A 22,958-nucleotide genomic window follows, 5' to 3' on the forward strand; every position below is an offset into this window, starting at 1 on the left:
CAATCCCAAAAGAACAGTAAATCAAAAAAATATTTGAAATAAAATACCAGAGACATGTTTTTATTTATTGGGCTTAGGGGGTTACGCAATGTGCAGCCTCTATTTCCGACGTGGGAAATAGCGGCGGCTCCCTATTCAATTAAAGACAGCATTGATGCGGGATCACGGCAGAACGGGCCCGACTTCAGAAGCTGTCGGGCCTGTTCTGCCGATAAAGGCCGTGGATTATCGTGATCCTGGCCGCAGATCGACAATCCACGGTCGTTTTCATGGCTACGCCCCCTATGCGCCCATCGGCAGGCGGGACATTGAATCCCGCCTGTCGTTATGCGGTTGATTTGACTGCAAACAGGCCAGGATTACGGCTGTCGGCGGGGATCAACAGCCGTGATCCCAGATTGCATACCCCCCTATATGAGAATTGCTTTAAAATATATATTTTATCAATTTAAATTGGAGCTGCTCAGCCTGAAGGCAATGAGAGGGAGTTCCCTGCTGAGAAAAAAAATAGAAATCTTTATTGTGTGAAAGCTGGGTTTGCCCATAGTTAGTTGTAACTGCGGGTCATCTGATTGCCAAGCCGCAATCGTATCACTTCAGATTATTATCTCTGGACTGTCAGGGGTTCATTACTAAGATGGAAGTTCTATTGTAGATGGGAGGTTGCCCATAGCAACCATTCAGATTCCAATTCTTCTTAATTTAGCACCTTGTGCTATTAGTGCAATAAATTAATTTTGAAACACATAGGGATATTATATAGCAAGGGATGGCTTAACTTGTTTTTTTTTTTCTTCAGACCATTATCAGGCTCATAATGAATGGTGTAACTCTGGAGATAAAAACAGAAAAACAAAAAAATACCATTGTGCATATTTCTTTAAAATAGTATCTGACAATATATAGAATTTGGTACCACACTGACCATTATACAGTATATTATATCACTATGGGGACACATCTCATAAAGAGATAGAAAATACACACATACGTACAGTATGTGTAATTATTTTAATAGGTCAGTAGGTAGCAAACGTACAAACAAGTTTATATGTCCATTTAGTAGAGTCAAAGTTCCTACAGGTTTCGTCTCTAGTTCAGAGTTCTTCATCCATCCCCATCTAGGGTAGCTCCCTTATCCTGTACAAGGTGGCTTTCATTCAGTCCAGGGTGACTCTTGCCCCAGTTAGGGTACATTTTTATTCCATCCTAGGTGGCTCTAGAAAAGTGACAATAGTTGTATGGTCCTTTCTTCTATGAAAGATGATTACAAAATAATTTAGAATTAAATAAACATAGATTGTTGCTCTTATATAAATGGCTATCATTATTTGTTTATGTATGTGCAATGTGGACATTGTCTATAAGTACAATTCTACTAAACCAGGGGTGGGCAATAGGCTGCCCTCCAGCTGTTGATGAACTATACATCCCACCAAAATGAAGGCAAGGCATGCAGGGATGTGTAGTTCATCAACAGCTGGATGGCCACTTATTGCTCACCCCTGTACTAAACTGAAACACTATTGCATTATATTTGCCTTACTATTGTACACTAGCACCTAAGAAAAAGGAGAACCAATGCTAGTTCTCATATGAGCCTTTGGCTTGTGTGCCTGACTATGAATAGTTAGGTTCCCCACGTACATAAGACAATGTAGTATGTATGTATTTCCTCCTCCTTAAATCAGGACCACCAATCGTTATTACTGCTGCTCAGAAAACTGCTTACATACAGTACACGATAATACTGTTTATTTTCTATATTTCTCTTTGTAACAATTGAATTATAGAACAGTAAGAGATGCATGTATAATAAAGTTAATGTTGTAATATAAATATGATCATTATATTGTAAATGCCTTTCCCTTGCTGACCTGTATGTCTTACATGCATATGCAAGCATCAGTCTACAACAGACTATGGGCCAGATGCACTAGCTTCAAAAGTGATAAAATGGAAAGTGATAAAAAGCCAGCCAATCAGCTCTTACCTGTCATGTCACATGTGAAAAATGTGAGGCAGGGGCTGATTGTTTGGTTATTTATCACTGTATAATTATAGGGGCATATACAACACAGGGAGACAGGGAACCATGCTCTGATATGGAAGAAGCTGATTTGTTGCTATGAAAAACTATTAGTTATGCTCGTAATAATATCCTTTTTATCCTGGACACCTATGATTTACATGGATTCTGTGGCTATTTAAATTTAAACCTGCATTTCATCTGTTTTTAGTAATTCAAGGGACCTATTTACATCATGGGTGTCTGGTAAATGGGTTTTATTATGGCAAGACATCTATAAATCCACTTTAATATTTCCACTGTTTTAAGTATCATCCCCTAGAACACAGGGGTGGACAGGTACTGTAATTACTAAAGGAAAAGGGAGAGAAGTTAATGCACTGTAAACTGTACATGTTCTAAATCTGTCACAGAAGGGGAACTCATCAACCTACTGTATCTCTAAACTTGTGTCTGCATATGGTAGAACATACATTAGCCTGAACGGTCTTCTCCTGGTTCACCTCATACCTCTCCGATCACTCCTCCTCCGTCTCCACTCCAAGCTCCTCCTCTCCTACTACCCCGCAGCCATTTGGTGTTCCCCAAGGGTCAGTCCTTGGCCCTTTCCTCTTCTCCCTCTACACCACCTCTCTGGGCACCCTCATTAGCTCCTATGGCTTCCATTATCACCTTTATGCTGATGATACCCTAATCTATCTCTCCTCCCCTGACCTATCACCATCATGCCTGTTCAAGGTCTCCAAATGCCTCAGGGCCATCTCAGCCTGGATGACCCAACGCTTCCTGAAACTAAACATGGCTAAAACTGAACTTCTAATCTTCCATCCCCCGAACATCCCCTCTTCTCCCACTATCTCCATCAGCATTGGTGAAACCGAGATCACCTCGACCGACCAAGCGCGCTGCCTCAGTGTCATCATTGACTCCTCCCTCTCTTTCACCCCCCACATTCGTGCTCTCTCACAGTCTTGCCGCTTTCACCTCTGCAACATCTCGCGACCAAAATTCTCATTCACTCTCTTGTCATCTCCCGCCTTGACTACTGCAACATCCTTCTCTCTGGGCTACCTCTTGCCCGCCTCGCCCCTCTCCAATCCATTCTTAACGCTGCTGGTAGGCTCATCTTCCTCTCCCGCCGCTCTACCTCCGCCTCCCCCCTCTGTCTATCTCTTCACTGGCACCCCATTCCTTTCCGAGTTCTCTTTAAACTCCTCACCACCACCTACAAGGCTCTCTCCTCCTCCACCACTCCTTCTCTTCACTGATTTCTATCCACACTCCCTCCCGTCCTCTTCACTCCGCTGCCGACCAACGACTGACCTCTCATCTAATCACCGCCTCCCACTCCCTTGTCCAAGACTTCTCTCGCGCTGCCCCCCTGCACTGGAACAACCTCCCGCCACCCATCAGGCTTTCTGATTCCCTTACCTCCTTCAAGCGCTCCCTCAAAACCCACTTCTTCTGAGTAGTCTATCCCTCCTCCTCCTAACCTCTTTTGCTCCTCCTATCCTGCCTACCCTACCCCTCCATCCATTCCCTTCCGTTCCTACTTATCCTATTTTATTTTTCTTCGTCTACCTACCTCCTTTTAGTCTGTTTACTCTTATGATTAGGGCCCTCCTTCCTCATGTACTCACCCTACCTCTTTACCTCACCAGTGCTCCTGCCCTGTTCTTCCCTTCCTCTACTTCATCTTCAGTCTCCTCGACAATTTTTACACCTACTTCGGAACTGTTGCTGATTTTAGTTCTACCAGCTATACCCTATTTATGCTGTATTTTATCAGCACACCCTGTACGTTACCTTGTAATTTGTTTTTGTTTGCTATGTACGGCACTGCGGACACTTTGTGGCGCCTTATAAATAAACGTACTACTACTACTACTACTACTACTGAAGGGTTTATACATTTCACAGTTTGTTTGACTAGGGTCATCACCTGTGTTTTCATATGTACCATTTATTGAAGTCAGTGTGGACAGAAACCCCTATAGTCAATAAGATCTAGTGTTTAGTCCATGGAATTCGCAGCACTACGTATTTCAGGAGATGAGTGAGTTGATTTGTGTATTTCAATGATCTGCCCCCTGATTCTGCGTGATATGGGTGGAGAAGGGATTTAGAAGAGAAGTGGCCAATGGCAACCAATCACCTGCTCTGTATAATTTTATATTATGCAAATTATAGATGTTACTTTTCCTCTGGCTCACTTCTTCTCCCTTAAGAAACCAGTAGGATATAACCAAGCGCAGGGCACTAGTAATGGTCCCAGCTTCCGTTTATGAGGGGTACTCAGCCCTCAAAAAAGACAAAAACATATACACAAAGGTAAACGGCGCTAATGGACCACACTAATTAGTATCCAAAAAAGTATAAATTTATTTAAAATACACAATGAAACATTTCTAATACAATTTGCAATACCACCGGCCGGTAGAGCGATCAAATGTGCACAACAATTAATTTCTGGCCATAAAAATATTTAAAAAGAAAAACTTTTATCACTAAGCTGCAATAGGTGTGACTGAAATTCAATGGTTCTTTAAGAATAAATCTATAAGTACCCAATTGGGCTATTGCTTGATGTGGATCTGAGGCTTGATATCTTTTCATCCACTTTAGGGTTAATCAGTCCCAGAATCTCACTAAGGCACACTGATGTTAATATAGATAGCAAGAGTGTTAGTCAGTCACACAGACAGGCTTGGTTATGGAGCTGCCTTCACAGATGCTCCCATATTGTAAAGACTGCGAGTGCTCATTCATTCAGGCATAGCAGCATATGTAGATTGAGTAAAATAATACTTAGGCTTCCAATCGAGTGCAGGCAGTAGATAGCAATTTATAATCCACTTTTGGGTGAGAGTTCGCTGGCCTGGAGCGGGTCCCCAGCTGCTGGTCTTCCCGATAGTGCAGCCCTTTTTAGGACTCCCTGCTCCGGCAAAGATCTCCCCGGCTCACGTGGTTTTGCTTGTTTGCGGAAGTATGCAGTGACGTATGATGACGCGTTTCCCCGCCTTTCTCCTGGTCAGCGGCTTCATCAGATTATCAGACTTCTCCCTTAACACTGCTTCATAAAGTTGTTGATGTAAGCTAGGAAACAATGCAATGTGGATTTTGGAATATGTAGATTGAGGCTTTTAAAAGCACAGAGTAGTGTGGTGTTGCTACTGTCAAGAAGATGATGATGTCAAATGCACCTCTGTACAAAACAATTGACAAATTGATACTGATGCAATTAAATCATTATTTCCAACTTCAGAAGTCATTGTTTGTAATTTTGTACAATTAATATTTTGTGTGTATTATAAGGCTAAATATATTCTAATAAAAATGAACAATAAACTCAGCTTTTAATTAAATCATGTCTTAATTCCAGAATACTATCATTTGCAAGTGTTTCTCCATCAGTATGAGAAGCAAAGAGCTATGGGACAGAGTAAGATGGAACTGGTAACTGTATGTTTCCTAGTGCTTTACGGTTAGTGAAGATGTGGTGTAGCCGCTGCTCCCTTTGAAGCATGAGGAGCCAGTGAGTAGCCTAAGGGAGGCTTCTGTACTGACATATGCAGAAAACCACAAGAAAAAGACGATTCCCAGATGAATCCTCTTGTAACATATGCTAAAATGAATTACAAGTTCATAGCATTTATTAACAGAATAATTAGAGCTAGGAAGAAAAAATATCAATGCAAGGTTTATTTGCATAATTTATTTACATTGTGCCTATGTATTACACGTTGTTATATTTCTATTTACTATTTGAACTGTCAACTTTAGTCTGCATGTTTTATAGCAAATCTTTGAATTAGCATTAGTTTGTTAATATGACAGAATTGTCAGTAAATTATTTTCTACTATAATGATCGCCTATAGCACAGTACTCAGATGCCCCCAGGTCTTCCGAAAGACAAAGTGGCTATCGGAGGCTGGGCAGGAGAACTGTACACAGTGAGATGTACTCAGGCCCTAAGGTATGGAAATGCAACAATGCACAGGATGTTATAATATGCATTAAGAATGGTCAGTGCAACAATGCACAAGATGTTATAATCAATAATACAAGAGAAGGTTATTAGAATAAATGCAACAATGCATACAGTGTTATAAGCAACAATTAAACATAATGGAATGGAATCTCTACACCGAGGTCTGGATAATGGCAGGCTGAGTCAATCTGGACAAACAGCAAGGTCACCAGCACACGAACACTCCACAGTTGACAGGTTCAAACAAGAGCAGGAACTGTCACCAGTGGTTTAGGGAGTGCACAGCCAGAGAATAAAAGGGCCATTTAGCCAATCAGCAAACTAATTTCCAATTGAGTGCAGCTGCCAAGCTGCACCTAACTGATACCTCCTGGACAAGGGGAAATGCTGCCTGCTCCTGGCATCCACGTTGGCTGCCCCCAGCACCCAACCTCAGCTTGTTGCTAGTCACCAGGCGGGGACCAGGAGACATTGCGCACAGTGTCTGCCTGTTGCAAGGCGCTGGACGGTGATCAGGAAACATCGCACCCGGTGTCTTCCTGTTGCCAGGCGCCAGGTGGGGAGCAGGAGGCAAGGCGTCCCGGCTCCTAGGTAATGTCCGGAACGTGCCCCAGACAATAACTCACACATGACTGGCTTTACTAAAATCCTAATTCTGAACCCTGTGGGTTAGTCCAAGTTGTCAGTTGTAGTGGTCAATGCTTTGCTCTGTGTGGGCTATTCTGGTTGGTTTGCAAAATCAAATTCCTTCTTTAATGGACAAAACCATTTGCAGAGAGAGAGAGAGTTACATTTGGGTGAGTTATTTTGTTTCTGTACAGAGTAAATACTGGCTGCTTTATTATTACACTGCAATTTAGATTTCAGTTTGAACACACCTCACCTAAATGTAACTCTCTCTGCACATGTTACATCAGCCCTACCTGCAGTGCACATGGTTATGTCCATTAAAGAAGGAATTTTCTGTTTTAAACCAACCAGAATAACTCCCTGTAATACAAGAAAAGCATTTAGCTTGTGACCACCATCTGTCTGATCTTCTCTGTAGTCTAGTCTGCTTGTCTCTATGCTCGGAACAGCTCTACAGAACTACACCCTCATTAGCCATCATTCAATCAGGCAGTAAGTGGTCTGAACAATCCTGAGTTGTCTCTTGAGTAAGCCTGGGATCATCATTAGAAACTGTTATTAATAATATCATCAGCTCAAAGGTTCTGAAATCCCCAATCATATGATTATTATTATAGCATAGTACTAAATTCTCACTGCAATAGTGTCAGGCCACACTTGCTGCCTACGAATTTGATATCCACGTGATGCACAATGCACTCCAAGTGCACACTATAGGCAAAATGTAATATGGAGCGATTTTTTTAGGCAGCTAAAAAAAATTGCGCCATATGGCACATGTCAAATGTGCGATTTTGTTACCAAAAGTGGCACATGTAATAGGGTGATATTTTTTAGACAGTCAGAATTCGCATGTGATTTCTGGTGATTTTTGATCACAGAAATGTGCACATTTTTACAAATGGTAATGTGCGGTTTTTGGTCACAATTTTTTTTTTAAATTACGTGGCGTCCCCCCTCATGAGCCAAACCAGTTCCGGGCTCTTGGACCGGTTTTGGTTCCAAAAATACAGGGGACAGAAAAACTGGGGGTCCCCTGTATTTTGGAACCAGCACCATGCTCCAACAACCACCGATTTCATGCCACAGCCGGAGGACATTCATATGGGTCTCCTAGTTCACCTGTAAAAAGAATGTGTAAATAACGATACACACACTCAGTAAGTATAACTTTAATAGACATCCCTTTTACACTGTACACACTCTCACATACTTACAGCGCTGTCCAGTCTCTCCCCGCTGTTCCCTCGGCAGTGACAGCCGCACTGACAGGCGAGTGAGCAGGCTATACTACACTATAGTGGGGATGGAGACCCTGTGATCTCTGTCTCCACTATACATGCAAATTCAGCCTTTTTTTTTTTTACCAAGAATCACAAAAGTCAGAAAATCGCACACTATTACATTTCGCTCTGTAGGTGTATCAGGGGTGCACAGTGTGACATTACAGTGCATAACACTGTACTATCTCTCTGAAGTAGGAGAGAGGAAGGGATGTTGGGGAACCTCAAAAGGCGTGAATGACTTGCTACATACTGTAGTTATATAGCAGTTTAGGGTGGAAAAAGACTTACGTCCATCAAGTTCAACTTTTGCTACCAGTTATATACCTGAATGTTTTTATCCAATACTTGTCTAACCTTAATTTAAATGAATTTATTGTATCTGCCGACACCACCTCATCTGGAAGAGAGTTCCATAATTTTACTGCTCTGACCATAAAAAAGCCCTTCCTTCTAAGTGTACTAAACCTTCTCTCCTCTATTCTAAGTGTGTGTCCTAGTATCTGATTTTGGAGTAAATAGACTGCCTGACAGATCGTTGTATTGGCCCTCAATATATTTGTACATGTTGTACAATTCTGTTAGGTCTTTATTATAATGTGGTGCCCAGAATTGTACTCCACATTCTAGATGAGGTGTAACAAATGCCATGTACAGTGGTATGATTACATTGATGTCCCTAGCCTCCATGCCCCTTTTTATACACACTAGTATCTTGTTGGCCTTATTGGCAGCTACATGACACTGAGCACTGCACGCCAGTTTGTTGTCAATTTGGACTCCTACTGTAGGTCCTTTTCCAAATCAGATTTACCCAATTCTACACCATTTAAGTTATATGTAGCAGATTGGTTATGTCTCCCAAGATGCTTAACCTTACATTTGTCCACACTGAACCTAAATTGCCATTTTTTCACCCAGTTATCTAGTTTATTTAAATCCTTCTGTAATGTGGAGACCTCCTTATCTGTATTAATCACCCAACTCAGTTGTGTGTTATCTGCAAAGATGGATAGGTTTCTGAGTATTGCCTCCTCTATATAATTGATGAATAAGTTCAATAGAAGAGGCCCAAGAACCTATCCCTGTGGTATCCCATTTAGTACTGGAATATAACCGTAAAAATCTCCATTTACCACCACTCTCTGGTCCTTATTCTAGTTGACCCGGTCAGATGCGTATTTTCGGATGGCCACCGAGTGTTCTTAGCCCTGTCTACCGTACGGATCGCTCATACCGGCCAAATGCGGTAAAATGCAGAGCGAACGGACCACAAGTGGATGTTTCATGCAAACACCTCCCTTATCTGTGGAAACCTCCCCCATCCTCCGATGGTCGACGACCATCGAATGATGGCCTGAGTGGTCAGGCAGCACCGAGTGCTCCAGACCACTCTGACATTTTTCCATATGAAAGCAGGGATATGGGTGGGCAGCGGACATCTGGCTATGTCAGTTGTCCGCCTCCCATACGTGCGTCACGGCCGCATTACCATACGTATGCCCAGCGGTTTCATGGGAACGCACATGAAACACGGGGCGTACGCATATGGTAATGAGCCAAAACATCCCTTCACGCTCCTCACCACCCCCTATTCGGATGGTCCGATCGATCATTTTCTGAACGGAATTCACACCGTGTTGGGACATGCAAGGCGTTCACACATGCGCAGAAATTCCTCTGCACATGCGCAAACACCAAACATCGGCTGTCCGAACACACGCATCGGTCCGACTCAATCAGAATAAGGGCCTCTGTTCTTTGTCCTGCAGCCAGTTTCTCACCCAGGTACAGATTATTAACTCCAATTTAGTAATTAATTTATTTTGTGGTATGGTATAAAATGCCTTTGCAAAATCCAGGTAGAATACAGTATGTCTACTGCATTCCCAATATATAGGTTCTCGTAAAAGCTTGTAGGGTTAGTTTGTTGGTTACTACTGATTATGCTATGCTTCTCTATGAAATCCTGGATCTTATCTCTTATAATTCCCTCAAGATTGAAGTTATGCTTACTGGTCTGAAGTTTGAAGGGTCATCTTTTTTTCCCATATTGTTACTACTTCTGCCATTCTCCAGTCCCTTGGCACCATACCAGACAATCTTATATGAGAAGATCCCTGTCACTCTCAGTTCCACCTCTCTGGTCTCATTGGTTACCAATGTTGGACTCAGGCAGGAAAGGCCCACCTGGGGAATGTAGTGGTATTGGCTAATGTTTAGGGGTGTGGCCAGTCACCACATTGGGTTGTCTAACCATTAGAGCAGAATTTTTCAACCACTGTGTCACGGTACACAGTAATGTGTCTTGAGCGGTTCACAATTATGTTTCCCCGGCCTCTTGTCCATTGTGTCTCCAGCCTCCTGTCTTTCCAACCTTTGATCCCATGTAACTTGGGCATAATAGAATAGAATAGAATCAACTTTATTGGCCATGTGTGCTTGCGCACACTAGGAATTTTTTGTGCCCACCTACCATTCCAGCCTACAGCACCAGTCACTCCAGCCTCATATCCCATGTCTCTCTAGGCTTCTGCCCCATCATTCCAGCCTCCTGTCTTTCAGCCTAGTGAACTCACTTTACTTTGAAATATATAAATATAACGTTTCCAATTGAAAAAAAAATGTAAATAAATATCAATAGTAGTATAACATTTTTAAATACATAATCATATTAAATAATACAAAATGTAATTACATATATACATCAAGATTAATCTAAGAAGTTTTTACCGCTTTTACACAAAAAAAAAAAAACCTGGGTCAGACCCAGTATTTGAAATATTGTATGATTCTAATTCATATAAGATGCAGTATTCACACCTTGAAGGCCCGCGCTTGAAGATGACATTATGTCTAGGCACTGGGAAGTCTTTCATTCGGGACCCCCACGGCGCTTACATCACTCTGGGGGCAATGAATGCCGCACTCATGCCCACGGCACCCATTTACCTTTTGCCTGGCACCGCTGCTGTCTGCGAAGCTGGGTAGACAGCAGTGGATGCTTTGTGCATCCTGTCCCCTATCCTTCAGACTAACCGCAGGACACAGTGGTTGGGAGATATTGGCTCTCCCATTGCTGTAAACAGCTCTCCGGTCGAATTACCCGGTTCACCCATTTCAAATGTCCCTGAACACCGGGTCAAGCTAGCAATAACCCGGGAAATTTTGTGTGAAAGGGGTATTAGTATTGTAGCTATTGTACTTAAATGCAATAGGAAATCAATTAGGTAGCTTTGCACTGTGTTGTAAAACTTCAGATTTAATAGCAGCAAAATTCAAATGTAATATCATTATCATATTTTATTTATAAAGCACAAACATATTCTACAGCACCGCATAATTATCATTATCACACATATATCTGCATTGAGGGCAATTCCAAAATAAAAACAACAGCAGGAAACTCATTTTTGTGCCCTACTGTAACAGCAACGCCAAGGTTTCTTTTGGACCATTTACAGTCTTGTCCTATTAATTTGGGTACACCAGGAGCCTGAACTACAGGAAAATAAGTATATGATTACTGGGCAGAAATATAAGGTCAGTGCCTTAGCAATGTAAAGACTTAATGAATGCCATTAAGGGATTTTTAGATGGAAATATACATTTAGCAAATTATCTGCAGCAGATCACACAAGCAGCAGATCACACTAGCAGCAGCTCACACAAGCAGCAGATCACACAAGGATGCTGCACACCTACAGTACTACTGCTTTTGCAAAGATACAGCTGCTGTACAAACTGTGTTCATCTCTGAATCAGGCCAATAGTTCCATCTATATATTTAAAGGCTGGGTCTGGTTCCCACTATGATTAAAGGAGCCCACAATTGTGGTTTACATGTCAACAATGAAAACCAGTTCAAGCTGTGTTGCTTGGGGCTGATTTTCATTCCCATATGCAGACCCCACACTATGTCATTTCTATATACATACTGGGGGTTATTCTGGTCCATTCACACGGGCTAGAACATTTGCACGGGGACCAATGTTGGGTGTATGCGCATGTGCAGGGTAATTTCCGCGCATGTGCTGGGTGTGTGTGGCCAAGGCGAACTCGAACCCGGGGGGGGGGGGGGGTTGTTGGCGGCAGATAGTCGCACCCATGGGAATGCCCAGCGTTTCATGGGCGTTTTCATGTAAAAGCTGGATGTTCCCATGGTAATTGGGCCGTGACGTCAGTGCCGGGGGCGGGCAGCTGACACCACTGGATGTCAGCTGCCTGCCCACTACCTGCTGATGGAGCACGCAAATCTAAGTGATCTGAGAGTCACTTAGATTTGCCGCCCACGTTCCACATCATTCGTGGACGGCGACCATTGAATTATGTGGGTGTTCACCCACAGGCTGCAAATGGATGTTTATGTTAATCATCCATTCACAGGCCCTGCGTGTGAACACACTCTGTGAAGGGGGGGGGGTGGCCTGGCTTTTGCTGGGCAGGGTTTGGTGGACTTACAATGCTGTGAATTCGCAGCCTTGCAAATCAACCAGATTAACCTCCACTGTATATACAAAAGTTTGTATGTGTAGGAGAACATGTTACCATGCATGGGAGTGCATGTTGGTGTTCATGAGAGTGAGCATTGGTAGGTATCGGTCTGCATGTTGGTGCATTGGGGAATGTGTATAGTGGTGCATGTCCAGCTCTGTTGCTGGACTTCCCTCCACATTTATCAGATCGGGCACCTCAGATTGGAGCTGGTAGCAGCGGGAGCTAACGAGCTGGTCTCTGAGTAGTAAGTGATTGCAGCAGGGATCATAAAAATGGCTACGGTACAATGGCTGCTGCACATGACCAACATCAGCAGCTCATCCTCCTATTGGCCTTTATGGAGACAGTGACACTGTCTCCCTGCAGCTACAGTGTCCAACCTCTCACTCCCACCCCACAAAACACAGTCATGGATTGAGGGAGCTGCAGGAGCAGACACACTGTCAGAAAGATCCCTATTTCATATATGGGGGCACCAATGCTCTTCTTGGCATAGGGCACGATAATGAGGATTTCTGTGGGTAAGGGGAGATGGATGTTGATGGCTGCTCCTGTGGTCTGTGTGCTGTGTAATGGGTGCTTTGAGTAGGAGTAGGGTCAGAGGCAGAACGAGCAAAAACTTTGCATCAATTTGGTTATGGTCAACTCAGAAAACCATTGTCATATATCTGAATTAGGCCAAATCACCATTTGCCTCCTTACCTACTGTACTCACTTCCACTGCCAAGCATAACCATATTTCTCTTAGTCTATATAGAGAACAATGCCATTCTTCTTTATTGACATAAGTCTTTTCTCGCTGACCTTACAACAGAAGCCTTCCAAGGCTATACACATCTCTTGATTCCTAGCTTCTATTACTAATTGGAACAGAAATTCCAAATGGAAATGTACTATCAATAAAAGCTTCATGTAGCGTCATCCCATTTTCTGCTTATGACTATTTTATTGCTATCTGTGTATAACATATTGAAAATAACAACAGTGGACCTATTATTTCACTATTACTATTGTAGACTTTTTAACAACTCCACTATACTATCCGTTCACTCTTCAATTTGTGTTGGCTCTAAATGACAATTTATACTTGTAGTATGCTCTAATCACCCACTGATTCCCATTAACCTCTTGTACTGTATACACAGAGGGCCTAATTCTGTGATTTTGGAAATGCATAAGGAGAAGCGATATCGCAGTTCTGGATCATTTACATACAGTTGTAAAACCTGCATAACTATGTTTAAGCATGTACTGTAGTAAGACATATTTTTCTAATTGTGTAACTTTCTCCTGTTACAGACACAAATAAGCCCTCGGGAAGGTTGGCAGGTTTACAGCTCTGCTCAAGACCCTGATGGCCGATGTATCTGCACCGTGGTGGCTCCGGAGCAGAACCTGTGCTCCCGAGATGCCAAAAGCAAACAGCTTCGCCAACTTTTAGAAAAGGTCAGTGAGTCCCATTATTTGCTTCTCCATTGTTTTGCCATTGAAAACAATTATAGTCCAATGCATAACATTAAATGCAAAATATTCTCAAGTGACATGTAATAAGTCTAATGAGTCTAAGGAGTAGTGCCAAAGTAGATACACACAAACTGTCTTAGGTATCTTTAAATTTCCCTTTTCCTTTATATATTTAGTGGTACTGACTGCGCTGATTTATTATGCAGCTTAGTGGTACTGACTGCGCTGATTTATTATGAAGCTAAGTGGTACTGACTGCACTGATTTATTATGCAGCTTAGTGGTACTGACTGCGCTGATTTATTATGCAGCTTAGTGGTACTGACTGCGCTGATTTTTTATGTAACTTAATGGTACTGACTGCGCTGATTTGTTATGCAGCGTAGTGGTACTGACTGCGATGATTTATTATGCAACTTAATGGTACTGACTGCGCTGATTTATTATGCAGCTTAGTGGTACTGACTGTGTTGATTTCTTATGCAGCTTAATGGTACTGACTGTGCTGATTTATTATGCAACTTAATGGTACTGACTGCGCTGATTTATTATGAAGCTTAGTGGTACTGACTGCGCTGATTTATTATACAGCTTAGTGGTACTGACCGCGCTGATTTTTTATGAAGCTTGGTCTGCATATTTTGATTACACCTTTATACACAGAAAACAGGCATTTTGTGATGTGGCAATCAAAGGCGTAACTTCTGTAGTATATTTGGCACCCAGTGCCAGATAAAAATTCTCTCTCCAACCCCTCCCCCTCAAAAAAAATAGAAATATGTTATAGATACATAAATTGTGCAAAGAATATTATTAAACACCCATTAGCACTATCTCCAATTTCATAAATCAACCATACAATCAAGATGGAACAGGGTACATAACCTAATACATGGGTATCTGGTACTTCACTGGCCCAAAAAGGGAGGCTTTTACAGATCTGAAAGAAAGAGTCCCCAAACAACCAAAAGTAGAGGTTTGGAGATAAACAGAAAACAATTGGTGCAATACTTCTTAAAGAAATGGAAAAATGTATTTAATGAGATGCACTCACAAACACGTGGTGAATATAGAGCGTATTACAACTCCTCAAGGCAATGACAGCTGGGCTATTCAGGTGGCTTCAGATAATCCGTAGATAATAAATAACCCTGAAATTACAATGATCTCTAAGGCACCCACACATCAACGTTTTTATTAGGATGTGTTGTAGATCAAAAGATAGAAAAACACGCTACTTTTGTTTTATTTAGTAGATGCACCAGTACACTGTTAATTTTTTTATATTTATTTATATGTCAGACTCAGTACAGTAGATGCACCAGCAGAGAATATGTTTACTAGTTATATAAAGGTGAATTGCTTAGTGAAAGATGTAGCGGTCTTACGACTTTCCCTCTGGGATGCGGACTGACTCCCAGCAGCAGTGACAGAAGTAGGCTGTAAAAAAAAATACACCAGCAGGGAGGTATTATACAGCAGATGCACAAGCAGACTGGTATACAAGTGGTTAATAAGTTTAACAACATATACACATGTCTGATTGAAGTGGCCAGGTAGAGGTACTACTGACTGGGCTGGCAGCCACTGGCAGTGCAGAGCACACAGCACCAGAGAGCAGAGCAGACAGTGGCACTAGTAGGCAATGGCAGTCATCCCAGAAGCAAAAAAACACAGCTCCAGTCCCTAACCTACCTAACCTAAAAAAAAAGCTTTGCACAGTACTAAGCACACTCCTATTCCTAACCCTCCTAACTCACGAGTGACAAATGGCGCTGGACGCTCGCTATTTATATAGCGGTCTGGATCTTGCGAGAATCTGGCACCGGCAATGACGTTTTCCCACGCGCCCGGATTCGAGTGAAGTCGGAAGCACTGAGCGCCGCTCGGATCCGGTCTCGAATTGCTACCGTTGGTGCGGGCTCGGATCTGGGGAATCTGAGCTTGCACATCTCTAATTTTAATATGTCTTAAGGCTCCTGTCATAAAAGAAATAAGGAAATAAGCTAGTGTGTGTGCATGAATCTTTTCATTTCATCTTACAGGAAGTTTTTATATATTTTATTTTTCTAAATCTACTCCAGGGAAAGCATTGCTGTATTTTTAGATCTACAGTACTACAGTGACAATCAAGTGGTATGAACTTTAGTTTTCAGTGCTTAAAAGTAATGCTGGAAGGGCTGAACAAAAATCCATCAACCAATTAAACCATCAGTTTGCAAAAGCTCTCATATTGCATGTATGCAGACATCTCTGCCACATGGTAGTGACCACTGTCTGTGCTCAATGCAGACAGATTCTTCATACTCAGCTGATAAACAATTAGTGTAATGGAGCTACAGAGGGACTGGCAGAGCAGTGAAAGACAGTGGCAATTATTTTAACAAACAGAACATAAAAAATGTTTACACCCTAATACCCAACATGCTCTTGAAACAATATTCCTAGTATCGCGTGTGCCAATGATCTCTTGACGCACCAGCATGTTATGCTCTCAGGGGGTGATTCATGTTGGCTCGTTAAGCAGTGATAATCGCTGCTGACGAGTGCTGAAATGCCGCCACGCCAAACGCCTGCCCCCCCCTCCCACCCCCGAATCCCCTCAGTACAATGCGAGGGGATGTGTTCGCCAACACATCCCCTCGCATGCATCCGCTATCAAGCTTTATAATTCTTTGGTTGCCGACCATTGAATGATTTCTCCTGCCTTCGGAAATAAAAGTCAGTCTCAACTGATTTTGCTTCCTTCGGTGTCCGCCAAAGGCGGGGCAGGTACTGACATCCTGTGACGTCAACTACCTGCCCCCGGGAGGCATCAGCGATCCCATGGGAATGTCCAGCGTTTTCATGCAGACGCCCATAAAACGCTGGGCATTCCCATGGTCCAGCCCCTCTCCGTCTCCTTCCCTCCCTCCCCACACTGAATTGTCCACCCTGCTCAAACCCCCTACCTTTGGAATGGGATCAAAATCATCCCCTTCCGATCGTTGCATTAGGTCCTAAGTTTCTATAGGCCAGCTCAATCATACGTCTGAACTCATTGGATGTAGGTATCATTTGGTATGACTATACTTGGGAAAGCGAGCAGATTGCATCTATAGGCATGTTACTGGCCCTGCAGAATATAGAAGTAGTTATTTTTTATACACAAAATACATTAAATAATATTAATCATTCTAGTATTATTAGCAGTTATCCAAACTACACCATCATACTCAAGGTTTTAAGGATATCCATGCCTAAATTAATACTTGAACAATAATAAATTAGAAATATTCCAAAGAAAAACATGAGATCCTCTAGGGACAAAGTGGATAAATAACTTCCCTGCAGCTCAGGTGTTTCCATCAGTCCTGGCTCAGCTGTGGCAAAGGCAGTGTGATGAAAATGGAATTTGTCTGATCTCGTAAATTAGAGAATAGGTTAGGAAAATATCACATTATTTACAGCAGATGAATGAGAAAAGATAAAAAGATAATATCAAGTGCTAATAATATTCACCGTAACAAATATTCTCTCTGGAGAGTATAAATGTGGGGGAACCAGTTTGAATCCAGCAAACTACCATTCATGGATCAGGAGTAGAAAACAAAACTTGCACACAAATTAATCCGGATTAAAAAGGAAATTGATTTTTTTCATGCAAACTATTTTAGGATGCAGCTAGATTATCTGTTCTTTGCGGAATGCCATATAGCTTATTATTATTTTTTTAATTATTATTATATATACAGTATATGGTAAGCTGCATGAGGCAGTATAAAAATAAACCAATATCAAATAGGTATTTTGCCCTACTTAGTTGCATGGATTTGCTCATTTTGTTTTATTTTTTTATTCATCACCTTTCTGGCTTTCCTTGCTCCCAGTTCATTATTAATTGGACGATGGGTGGCATGTTAATTGATTTCCTGATTGACCAGCAGTGGGTGGATATCTCCATCTTCTTCCATCTGCTGATATGCATAGGGATGTACTGAATGCCTCTTGGTGTTCCCATTAGAGGTGCAGGCAATCGGTGCTCTGGAGTTATGTGGCTACTCATTTAGCAAAAAACATGATGGCATATTTAGGAGAGTTATTCCCCCACTCTTGAGTTTTTGTTAGTTAAGGACTCTGATGAACCTATAAGCATGTGCTATCTTATCAATGTCATAGGCATTTAAAGTCATAACTAGGGTTGATGATGCCCCTTGAAATTACAGTATGTGGTCAGATTGTATATCATCATATACAGTACTGAAAATATTTACCCTTTTGAACCACTGAAAGATGGAGAGAGAAGATGTAGATCTCCTAAGACATGGGGTGACCACTCTGGCTGCATTCATAAGCTACGGTATCTGATCAGTGACTTTTGAAATTGGGAGATGGGCATAGCCATTAAATTTAAGATACAAAATTTAGATATGAAGGAGGCAAGGTTCCCATAATTCTGAAAGTATCCTCACCATGAGCCAGACATTTTCCAGCCATGGGCTGTTCCAACAGATATAAAGGTGTGAACCTGGTGCAAGGTAACAGTGCTAATAAAGATCTGAAAGATTTGGGATCACCTGCTTGAGAATGGTGGGGCACCTGTACCATCTGTAAGAATTGTGAGAGAACAGGAAGTGGCTCGGGTATAATGAAATATATGGGTCCGCTGTTCATCAGTAAGCTCTATACCAAAATCTGTATGCAAGAAGCAAGTAAGATGAATCATCCGAGCAGAGCTGATATATTGTAGAGATCAAATGTTTGAGAGGAACTAGGCTCAAAAGGAAAGGAAGGATGATGAAATGAACAATAATGGGATACTTGGTGAATAAGAAGTGTCAATTGAAGAATTACCAGAACAACTGTTAGGAAAGGTTGAGAGAGCATTGGGGGTCCCTCTATGAATGGACACCATTAGAATCTACCACTCAGTTGAGATGGGACAGACCTTCAGGAGACCAATATGTGGGCTGAGAGAGGAAATCTACATTGTACACTATGGGGTAGAGTGGAGATGTGCCATGGGCAAATTGAGAGATGCCTACATTTTATTCAACATTGCAGCAATATACTTTTATACTTTTTTTTGCCTATAAACAGTAATTTAATATTAGTATCATAATAATAGTATTAGTATATGGTAATCACTTTTGAATAAATCAAGGAGTCTAACTTCCAAATATATATAAATATCTGCATTACATATAAATGTATGCTATTCTTCGAGACTCAGCTTTCCTTGCTGTTTGCAGGCTGCCAGTTGGCTGGTTGGAATAAAAATCTTGTGATGTACAGTATGTAAGTACATGATAATGGACCTTTTGCTGGAAAAATAGACAAAAATGGGCGTCCAAACCATTTCAAACCATTTTCCTCTGTTTGAGAAAAAAATGATGTGTTGCCAGATTTGCATTTCAACCAGCCAAATAGTTGGATGGTTGGAAAGATCATCTTTAGGGCTGAGGCCAGCAAAAGGACATATTTATTAATTATCGTGACTTGGTGCAAATCATAACTATTTATTGGGGCAGTACAGATTGTGTAATGGTTAGCATTACTGCCTCAGTGCTGAGGTCATGGGTTCAATACCCACCATGGCCCTAACTGTGCAGAGTTTGTATATTCTCCCCGTACTTGCATAGGTTTCCTCCGGGTACTCCGGTTTCCTCCCACATTCCAAAAATATACTGGTAGGTTATTTGGCTCCTAACAAAAATTTTAATTAACCCTAGAATGAATGTGTGTGCATGTACATGTGGTAGGGTATATAGAGTGTAAGCTCCACTGGGGCAGGGACTGATGTGAATGTTCAACTATTCTCTGTAAAGCGCTGCGGAATATGGGTGCGCTATATAAGAAACTGTTAATAAATAATAAATAATAAATGTATTATGTATTATGTCATTGTCACAGATTTCTTGTTTTTGCTCGTCAATGTATTCTATTAAATTTTACGAAACATCATGGATGTTGTGTTTTATTCAGGTGCAGAACATGTCCCAATCAATAGAGGTGTTGAATTTACGGACACAGAGAGATTTTCAGTATGTGCAGAAGATGGAGACCCAAATGAAAGGTCTGAGGTCCAAATTTAAGCAGATTGAGGAAGATCGCAAAACGCTCCTGACACGTCACTTTCAGGTAAGAGCACTGAAATTAATACATTCTGTTATTGGGCACAGCAGTGCTAACAGTCTTCTCTGCTAACAATATTCCAGGCAAAATAGTTTCTTTTCAGAAAGGTTAACAATAGCAATTGCGGCTGTGGGTGTCTCATTTGCAGCAATGAATTCATAGTCAATTAACTCACAAATAAATGAAACACATTAATACATAAAGCAGGAGCAACAACATCATTTGTGGTAGTTCCAACTTAATTAATTGTAACTGGCTTAAATGATCCTCTTCAGTGGTGATCAGTCATAAAAATCTATGAACGATATACTTTAGTTGTTTTGATAACAACATACCAAGGCCCTTATTTTGGTTCACTCGCAAAGGCAAATTCGTTCTCAACAGGACAAAACCATGTGCATTGCAGGTGGGGCAGATGTAACATGTGCAGAGAGAATTCGACTTGGGTTATTTTGTTTCTGTGCAGAGTAAATATTGACTGCTTTAATTTAACACCGCAATATACTGTAGATCTTACTTTGAAGTAAAACCGAAACCAAATCTAATTCTCTCTGCACATGTTACATCGGCCCCACCTGCAGTGCACACAGTTTTGTCCATTTGAGAAGGAATTTGCCTTTGCGGGTGTACCAGAATAAGGGCCCAAATGTAATAGAATAAAATCAAAATAATATTTGCTAATTTTTTAATTTTTTTCAGCAATTGCAGGTTATTTACTGTAATTTATGACATGCTGAAGCCTACACTTCTGTGTACTGATGCTTAGTAATGCTAGTGTAATGTAATTGATACAACATGTTCACTGAATAGACTAGTATTGTAAATTAATAATCATCAGACCATATTTTCCAACTGGTCTGACATGTAGAATCTGTGGTCAATTGCATTAAGCCATCATGAAAAATAACACATGGAATTTCAGAAGCAGTATAGTCCTAGCCCTGCTCCCTTTATAATCCAGATATGCCCATAGATCACAATATTGTTACATTGGATAAACAGGTTAAGCTGTGTTCAATACCATATGCCAGATCTCTTTCAGTTCATTGTAAATGATGTCTTTCATATAGGATCTCAAAGAAAAGATGGATGAGCTGCAGCCACTAATCCCTGTTTTGGAGCAGTATAAAACAGATGCTCGGCTCATAACACAGTTCAAGGAAGAGATCAGAAATCTGACTGGAATTCTCACCAGCATTCAACAAGAGATTGGAGCATTTGACTATGAAGAGCTGCACCAGAGGGTCCTCGGATTGGAGACTCGCCTCAGAGAATGCATGAAAAAACTGAGTAAGACAAGACTTCTATTACGTGTTTTATTTCTATATCTAAAAACTCTAACCACAAAAGAAATTCTTTGAGGCCTAGGTTGGGATGACTTCTTTTTATTTAATGAAAAAAAAACAGCAAATATACATTCTGATATAAACGATTCAATTGGGACCCAAAAAACATATAGCAAAAAAAGCCGAAGCAGATGAATTTAGGAATATTCCCAAAATGCAACATCATTATACAGATATAAAGCATCACAAAAATATATAGCATTTCAATGTGCTGCATAAGCAATACACATATACAAAAGCAATAGAAAATAATGGAAACGGTAAAGTGAAGAAAAAAAGTAAAAAAAAAAAAGAGAAACAAAAGAAAAAGAAAGAACAACTGGTTGTGCTATCTAAGAAGTCGTAACAGCTGGGGAAAAGGCGTGTTAGCATAGAAAGCTTAATCCAAGCTCTCTTTAAAAGGTTAACTATGCAGACCAGGTAGTGTTAAAAACAGAAGATGGAAATTTTGATGAGGACTTGAGGTCCTCCATTAGCATATATTGGTCTATTCTATGGAACCACTGAGAGATAGGAGGACAAGTTGAGGACCTCCAAAAATATTTTACTAAAAATAAATTATTCTTCAGCCAATCTACTGAATTACCAGGCAGATTATATTGACATTCAGGATGCCGACATATATTAAATGTCGACATGTCAAATCACTAACATACTGTCAACATTGCTGGATCAGCACCGTGAATATCAACAGTCTTATGCCTACAATAGGATGTCCCATTGAAACTTATTCTCAGGCTAACCCTACCTGCTGTCTAATCCGAACCCTAATGTAGGCAAAATGCTAATCCTAACTGCAGCCCATCCTTAACCATAAATTATGTCTAACCCTAACATCAGGGTGAAATTTAATAGGATGAGAGATTCAGAAAGTGAGAGATTTGGTAAGAAATCTCCATTTTTGTTAAAGCGGCAACCATTTACACTGCAAAACCAGTTTGATTTTACAGTGTAAATGATTGCCGCTTTAAAAAAATAACTGGACATTTCTTTCCAAATGTCTCACTTTCTGAATCTCTCATCCTATTAAATTTCACCCTCTGAATAAGGACTGACAACGTCAACATTCTGTACATGTTCGCATCATGAATGGAACATACTGACATTATGCTGTAGACATTCTGGATGTCAACAAACTAACAGAATACCGTGCATTATAGGCATCATACTGAAAACAGACTTTGGTACAATCTCTCCTCCTTTGTCTTGAAACCTCAATCTCTTGATACCATTTTGCTGTTAACATAAAGAACAAGTGTAAAGTGACACATGGCTGAGCAGTTAATGTATTGTCTCCTTTGAACAGTTTAGTTAGGGTTGTCCTTCTATGAAATTGCATTGCAAATTTTTACGCCCTTGTTGAAGTCCCAGAGGAAGCAGGAGCCCTGTGTAATGATGCAGACATGCCTGGTTACATTTCCACCACTGCAGGAGCTTAAGTGTTTAATAGTTATTGGAGGACGCTTGGTACATGTATTTTATAACTATCTATTTATTTTTATTATAAATGTAGAAAACAATTTTATGGAAATTAGGAAGAGCGGGGAAGTATTTATTTTCTCATTTTATCTTTCTGTTATGCAAATTTAATTTTGATTATGTC

At 41.0% G+C, this 22,958-nt stretch overlaps 1 protein-coding gene across 2 annotated transcripts in view; it reads left to right on the forward strand.

Annotated features, from left to right (window-relative positions):
• OLFM3 (olfactomedin 3) overlaps window positions 1-22,958 on the forward strand; it is a 173,386-nt gene that overhangs the window by 120,163 nt on the left and 30,265 nt on the right. For both annotated transcript variants that reach the window (XM_083156923.1, XM_083156922.1), the window contains exons 2-4: window positions 13,731-13,877; window positions 19,860-20,015; window positions 21,080-21,299. In XM_083156923.1, coding sequence (XP_083013049.1) covers window positions 13,731-13,877; window positions 19,860-20,015; window positions 21,080-21,299 — 523 coding nt within the window. The remainder of the gene's footprint in view (window positions 1-13,730; window positions 13,878-19,859; window positions 20,016-21,079; window positions 21,300-22,958) is intronic.

The sequence above is a fragment of the Crinia signifera genome, chromosome 8 (genome assembly GCF_055691185.1).
Source record: "Crinia signifera chromosome 8, ASM5569118v1, whole genome shotgun sequence".
NCBI classification, from domain to species: Eukaryota; Metazoa; Chordata; class Amphibia; order Anura; family Myobatrachidae; genus Crinia; species Crinia signifera.